Raw genomic sequence first — 7,153 nt, forward strand, 5'->3', positions numbered from 1 at the left:
ATGGGCTGGCAAGATCCTTGGGATGGGGCTTGCCTCTCTTGGGGGAATAGAAGGGAGAAGCTGAGTTCCTCTTCTGCCCCTTGCCTTTCTAGCAGCTTCATATCGGAGAGAATCCCAACTCCTCCACAGAAAGAACTATCCAGGGAGTTGGTGAGTGAAAAAAAGAGGCTGGAAAGCGGGGGGGATTGCCTCTCTTCGTCCTTTGGGAAATGGATTCGGGCTCAGGACCATCTCAAGACCCCTTGAGTTCTAGGTGGCCCTTTGCTGAAGAGGCCTCCTACACTGCTAAACTGTTGTTGGAGTGCAAGTCCCAACAGCCCCAGGCAGTGTGTCACTGGGGAGGAAGGCTGGGGGTTTCAGTCCAATTCTCTCTGGGAGAAAGAGGGGGGGGGCGCTTGGCAAAGAGCACAGCCCTCACTTCCCTCTTCTTCCCACTCAATAGGGCTCCAAAGAAGTTGGTGTTCCTTCGGAGCTGTTCGTGCAGGAGGGGGCAGCCCAGGACCTCGAGAATGAGAGGTACATCCCTTCCCAGGTTCAGGGCCACATCGCAGTCAGAGATCCCCTCCGTCCCTCCTTCCCTCCTTCAATTGACACCAAGGGGGCTTGAGCCTGCAACCTTATTCTAGGGGGTTTGGGGGGGAGAGCATGCCTTCTGATCTTTCCTTGTTCTCTCTCTCTCTCCTTGCAGTGTCGATGAGCCCCCTGAGAAGACATCAAGGGTAAGGAAGGGAAGGGAGCAGAAAAAGGGGGGTTCCTTCCTCTGCATCCCCCTCCTCTTTTCCTCTCCCTGCCCCTCCTTTAAGCTTCTTCCTCCTACTCTAGCCTTCCTCCCCTGAGCTGTCTTCCCATTCCTTCTCCTTTGCCCCTATTTCACTTCTCTATCTAATTGTCTTTTATAGGACCCCGAAGAGGCAACACTTCTGGATGTCCCCAGCCTGGAGGATGAGGTGTGGGACCCTCTCCCCAGTTCAAGCAGGTGCGTTGCTCTTTGCCAGGAGGGATGACCATTGCGCCCCTCCTTGTCCTCAGTCCCTGGCCTATCAGGCCTCACCTCCTTATGCCTCCTTATGCCTCTCTTCCAGCTCCCTGGGCCATGAGGAAGGGGAAGATCTGGCCCTGAAGCCTCGGAGATGGTCCTCCATGGACCTAGAGCAGGTAAGGCCCAGAGTTCCCCCCACAAGGCCTGGGACCACCACCGAGGAGGCATCGCCCAACGCCTTCCTCAGGACGCAGAGAGGGGCCTCCTGCATAGACCTTCCAGGTGGCAGGTGTGTCCTAGAGATGTTCTGGTAGGCTGCTCTTTAGCCACAAGAAAGGTATGTTGGGACCCCAATGCCCCATTCCTTCCAACAGGCATCCTACACATCTTCATTGACCACCCCCCTCCCTCCACTTTTGGTCCCAGGAGACTTTCCATGTCTCCCGAGTACCACTGTTTCCCTTCTTTCTTCCTTACAGGCGCAAGAACACCTTCACCGTCTGTGCCAGCTCCTCTGCAGCCCCTCCTCTGCAGAGGCCATGCCGGCCGTGGATTACGTGGCCCGCAAACATCTCAAGATGGCCACGGACCACTATCTGGAGTCCAACGGGAGGTAAGAGAGCTGGGCCTGGGGGTGCCACTCCCCTGTCCCCATGGGGCTGGAGATAAGCCTGACCCTGGCTCCCTCTTCCCTCTCTTCATTCACAGGGAGTGTGGTGAATTGATGTGCGCCGTTCTCAATTCACCTTACTGCTCCGCGGAGGCGGCGCTCGACCTGTTCCTGGCCAAGGTGAAGGAGGGCCCTTGGCTGACCGAGGAGGGCAAGGAACAGGGGAGCCCCACTTTTGATGCGGCCACAGTAAGGACATCCCCTCCCGCACCCTGTCTTTGGGGAGCTTGGGAAGGAGAGGGGGCCCTCTTTCCTGGCCTTCAGCAGGAGCCCTCCTGGCATTTAACCCTCCTTCTTTCTCTCCGCAGGCAAGAGCGACGCGGGCCATCGGGAAGATCGTGACATACATCAAGGACAGCAGTCGCCTGCAGGGGTGGTTCCTGGAGCTTCTGCTCGCCTTGGTGACTAACTACATCGAGGTCACAAGGCCTGGGTTGGAGGCGCCCAGCAGGGACCAGAGCAGCATCTACGTTCCTCAAGAGTAAGGAGGGGGGGAGGCTCAGTGGGGCTCCCAGGCCTTTTGGGGGGCCAGATGGGGAACTCAAACCCTCCACTGGGAAGTAAACTTTTTTCTTTCATTTTCCTGCAGAGAACTGGCGAAGATAATCATCGTGCTGCTGAAGAGGGTGGCCCGGGTGTCTTTCAAGGAGACCTCCAAGGAGATGCTAGAAGACCTCAGCATCTGCCCTGAGGAAATGGCCCTCCTGTTGCGGTAAGGAGCCAAGGGCCGGAGGAGGTTTGGGGAGAAGGCACAGCCTGGTCTCTCTGGCTGCTTTCCCTCACAGGGTCCCTTTTGTCTTCCAGGAGCTTCCTCAAGTCCTCCTCCTCCCTGCTCCAGCACCTGTATTCCACTTGGGAAGCAGAAGCGCCGCTGGAGCATTCGGCCGGAGTGGTGGCCTTCTATATCCAGGTGAGGAGGGTTAGTCAGCCTGGGTTTTGGGCTGGAAGGGGGCCTTAGGATAGGCGGGGGAGTTGAGGAGAGGAGAGGCAGTGCTTCCCTTCCTGGCTCCAGCTCTTCACACTTCTCCTCTTCTCTTTCAGCTGCTGCACACTGGCCAGCGCCCACACTCCCCGGAGAAGACCTGGGCACTGCTGACGGCCTGGCTCCAACATCACAGCCTGGCCGTACAACATCAGAGCAGGCAGGGCCTTCTCCTTCTGTGCAAGACCTACAGGGAGGTAAGTCAGGCACAGCCCCGGCTCCACACACCACACAGAAGGCCAGCTGAGTCTAGATCCAGCAGGCCTTGCTCTTGCAGTCGTTGGAAGAATGTACGATGCAGAAGGTCCTAGGGGGTCCCTTCCCCAACCAAGGGGGAGGCCTGCGTCTAGACATTCTCTGCAGGGGACCTCTTAGGCATGGCCCTCCTTTCTCTCTCTTTGCAGACCATGAGGCTCCAGGAGCTCCTGGACGGGGTCCTTGGGGGGCTGCAATCCCCCCACATCAACGTCGTGCTGGAGTTCCTGGGCCTGGCTGGCCAGCTGGGGGCCCTGCTGCACAAGGAAGACCAGGGCCCTGCAAAGGCTCACTTGGCTGCCGGATGCCGCCCTCTCTTCCACCACGTGAGTCTTGGCCCCTGGTCCATTTTGGGGGGGGGGGGTGTAGACTTCCCCCTCTCCCCAAGCCCTGAGAAGGGGCTTCACACAAAGAAAGGGGGAGAAAGAAAGTCTCCTTTTCCTTTGTTTTTTCAGGAGGCGGCAAAGATCAGGAAGGCAGCCCTGGAATGCTTTCAGTGTTTTCTCTGGTGCCCGGAACATCAACATGAGGAGCACAACACCATCCACGACCTCCTTACGGTGCTGGTTCACGTGGAGGATGAGGACGAGGAGGTGGCCAAGGTGGGAGGGAGGCCCAGCACTGGCCCCTCAAGGCCTTGGGGCTCAGAACAGGGGTCAAGGGGGGGAGGAAGGGGTCACTTGCCCTCCAAGTGGGCCTGACTCCTTCCCTCTTCCTCCTTCTCCTCTTTGAAGACTGCGAGAGAGACCCTCAGGGAGGCAGCGGAGGTCCTGCGATGGCACCTGGAGGACTGCGTTCTGGCGGGAGACACCTTCAGCCTGCAGGAGCTGCTTTACAAGATCTCCAAGCGCCTGGTCAGTGCCCGTCCTGAAGCCTGGGAGTCAGGGGGGCCTTATGCCCAGCAAGCATAGGGAACCCCCTTTTTGACCTCATCTCTCTCTCTCCTCCAGATCCAGCACTGCAGCTCCAGGAGTGAGTTGGAGGAGCAGGTGTATGGCTGCCTGCCTTTTTTCAAGAGCAAGCTTCCCTCGGCCAAAAAGGCAGCGGCCATGTTGCTCGGTAAGGGACCGGAAGGGAGCTTGGCCCCGTTTGTGCCCATTCTTGGCTTCTAGCTCACTCTCTGGGGCAGCAGGAGTGCCCTCTTCCCCAGAGGACCCCTCTCCCTCCACCCTGGGCCAATGTAGAATGGCCCTTCGAGCTCATTCTGGGAACCCAGAGCCTTATTGGGGGGAGAGCAAAGACCAGGGTCCTCTTCCTCCCCTTCTCTCCCTTCCTTCTGCCTGCATAGGCCCCTCCCCAGCCTCCTCTGGGGCATCCCCCTCCCTTGAGTGTAGTGTTGGGTTCAGGGAGCTCCAGAATGGTCTTTGCTCAGGGAGATGGTCCCTCTCTTCTCTGCTGCCTTCCTTCTCTCCAGGTCATGTGCTTCACAAGAACAGCAACATCTGCACTGAGAGGAACACCTGCACCTACGAGGCCTGTAAGTCAGCCCAAGAGGGACTGGGCCTTGGAAGTGAGGGTCTTGGGGAGTCCGTGTGCCGTCCCTCACCTGCTGACCTTCCTCCCTCCCTTCCTTCCAGGGCTGACCGATCTCCTCGCCGACCATGACCCTGAAGTCAGGAGAGTTGGCTGGCAGACCAAGGCCATCCTCGCCAGGGCCTCCGCCCTCCACTCCCGACACGGGCTGCGAGCTGCTTTTCGGCGCTTGGTGGCAGGCTGCGGGCGAGAAAGGTACCCCCCAGAGTACGCCAAGGGCCCACCCGCCTGATGGACAGGTAAGCAAGGAAGGGAGGAAGGAGAGAAGGAGGGAGGAATTGAGGAAAGAAGAAAGGAGTCTCCTTTACCCAGTCCTCCTTTCTCTGTTCTTTGCAGGAACACCACGATCTCTCTACGTGTTGCAGGAAGACCTCCGCTTCGCTCCAGCTGTGCCGCAGCCCCAAAGGGAAGTAGCGTTAAGGAGGCGGGAGTCTGCCCAGCCCTGGCCCAGGGCATCCCCACCCCTTTGCAGAAGGCCCGCCCCCGCTCTGGGCCCCATTGCCACCAGAGGCCCTTGGAGCAGAGCAGAGAAGGAAGACTGCTTGGGCCCCCTCAGGCCCCTCTGTTGAGCTCTGTTCTGTTCTGTGGGAGATTGGGTGGCCTAAAGGGGAGGGGCCACCACCTGCTCCCGGGCCTTCATTCCAAGCCTTGGGTTGGGCCCCGCCTTCTTTGACCTCCGGACTCCCCCACCCTGACCCCTCCCTCTCAGCCTGGGATGCCACCACCGCTTCCTCCCTCCCTCCAAGGTGGCATCCCCACAAGGGCACCTCCCACCCCTTGCCCAGCCCAGGTGTGCTGCCCCTCCTCCCCCTCCCCTCCAGGCGCAGCCAGGCCTCCCTCCTCCTGAGCCCCTCCCCCCAACCACACCCATTGTCCCCTGTCCCCACCCAGTCAGAAGGGTCAGGAGGGCAGGGATCAAGAGGAGGGTCACGGGCCACAGCCCCATCTGTCCAGGGAAATCAAGAGACCACACTCCACTTGGTGAAAGGCGGTTTCACCGCTAATGGAGTTGGCCTTTTTGGGGATGCACTGATTGGACAAATGTTCAGTGCATCCCATTTAGATGTGCACATTAATCTGCAGAACATGGTCCACATGCAGATCTTATCTCAGCAATGTCTGGAGTTGTATAAGACACTCTCCAAAGACATGGGTCATTAAGGAAGGAGACCTGGGGTCTCTCCTGCCTGGGTTTTTCTATAGGGACTCAGGAAGGAGAAGGAAGGAAGAGCCAGGGTTTTCCACAATAAAGGACCCGTCTGGATGGGCCCCAAAACACCTGGAGGAGCAGTTTGAGAAACTTTCAGTCAACTCGCAATTAATTCGCCACAAACCAGGAAAACCTTGGTTTGTGGTGAATTTATTAGATAGATACTTCCGGTGTCTAGATTGCAGTCCAGACACCATTTTGACAGTTTTCTGGACTAAATTAGTCCGGAAAACTGTGGGAATGCCATTCCCTCCCCCACATCCCCCAAACCTCCTTTAAAAGTAAAATAAATTTAAGTAAGTTTATTTTACTTTTAAAAGGGGTTTGGGGGCTGTGGGGTAGGAGGCTAGGGTCTGCAGATGTTCTGCTCGGCCAGTCCCAGAAGAACGTCTAGACACCCACCCCAGAAAGCATGCGCTTTCAGGGATGGGTGTAGACAGGCCCCCAGGAGCATCCACGTTTTTTAAATGCAGATGCTCCTGGGATAAAGGGCTGCCTGGAAGCGCTCTTGGACTTTGACTCATATCATCCTAATCGCTAGTAAGCTGACTGGGATTTCAGCAAACTGACCTCCAAAACATGTTGAGAAGCACAATTTGAAGGGCTATCCAGATAGGACACAAAATGTGCGCCCTCCTGCGTTTTTCTGAGAGGTGTCAGATGACGGCCCACGTAAACGTGAATGCATTCCTCACAAAGCAGGAAAACCCTGCTTTGTTTCAAGGTAATTTAACTGCTGGAAAGACATGGGTCTTTCAGGAGACCTGTGTCTTTCCAGGTAAGGGAGCGGTGTAGATGGGACTGGGAATTGCGCCGTGCGACTTCCAGTTCCCCTCTATACAATCTACCTTGGATTTCTTGGGCTCCTGGAGCCCCAGAAATGTAAGAACCCCCCTCCACAAACACCTTCCCCAAGGGCTGCATTGGAATTGCATTTGTATTTTCCAGTGTAGCCCCTGAGGAAGGCCGGCCCATTAGTGGCTGCCAGTTGCCTGGTAGTCATCCCCCCTCTTCTGGAGCTGTGTCTCCCGATGGGCCTTGATGCTCCTTGGGTTCACTTTGGGCCCCCCACCCACCCCACCTCACCTGGACGCACCTGGAAGGAGGCCTGGCTGCTGGGGGCCATGGAGGAGGAGAAGCAGGAGGAGGAGGGGTCACTGACACAGCTTGTGGTTCTTGCAGGGCCTTCCCGGATGGAGGACGCCAAGGGACAGTGATCCATCGAGGGACATGAACTGCAAGGGATCCTGATCAGCGTGGGACTCTGACCATCGTGGGACGCTTGACATTGAGGGACCCTGATCAGCAAAGGACCCTGGCCATCGAGGGACCCTAACCATCGAGGGATGCTTGACATTGAGGGACCCTGACTGGCGTCTGTAAGAACAAGAAGAGGGAAGACAGGACTTCGATAAATGTGTTTGTATATCTCGTTCTCTTGTAAAATGTTAAAGTGTATGTTTGTTGTTATTTACTATGTAATTGATTGTATTTCTTGTCTAGGAGAGGATCCCCCTGCCCTGT

At 57.1% G+C, this 7,153-nt stretch overlaps 1 protein-coding gene across 1 annotated transcript; it reads left to right on the forward strand.

The window, feature by feature from the left end:
* The first annotated feature begins 209 nt into the window (after window positions 1-209).
* LOC132779624 (uncharacterized) lies at window positions 210-2,365 on the forward strand. Its single transcript, XM_067470553.1, has 9 exons — window positions 210-326; window positions 443-516; window positions 689-719; window positions 900-976; window positions 1,083-1,155; window positions 1,459-1,592; window positions 1,688-1,838; window positions 1,958-2,130; window positions 2,239-2,365. Exons 1-9 carry the CDS (start codon window positions 210-212, stop codon window positions 2,363-2,365), a joined length of 957 nt encoding a protein of 318 aa, XP_067326654.1.
* Window positions 2,366-7,153: the final 4,788 nt, after the last annotated feature.

This window comes from Anolis sagrei, chromosome 6, assembly GCF_037176765.1.
Source record: "Anolis sagrei isolate rAnoSag1 chromosome 6, rAnoSag1.mat, whole genome shotgun sequence".
Classification (NCBI taxonomy): Eukaryota; Metazoa; Chordata; class Lepidosauria; order Squamata; family Dactyloidae; genus Anolis; species Anolis sagrei.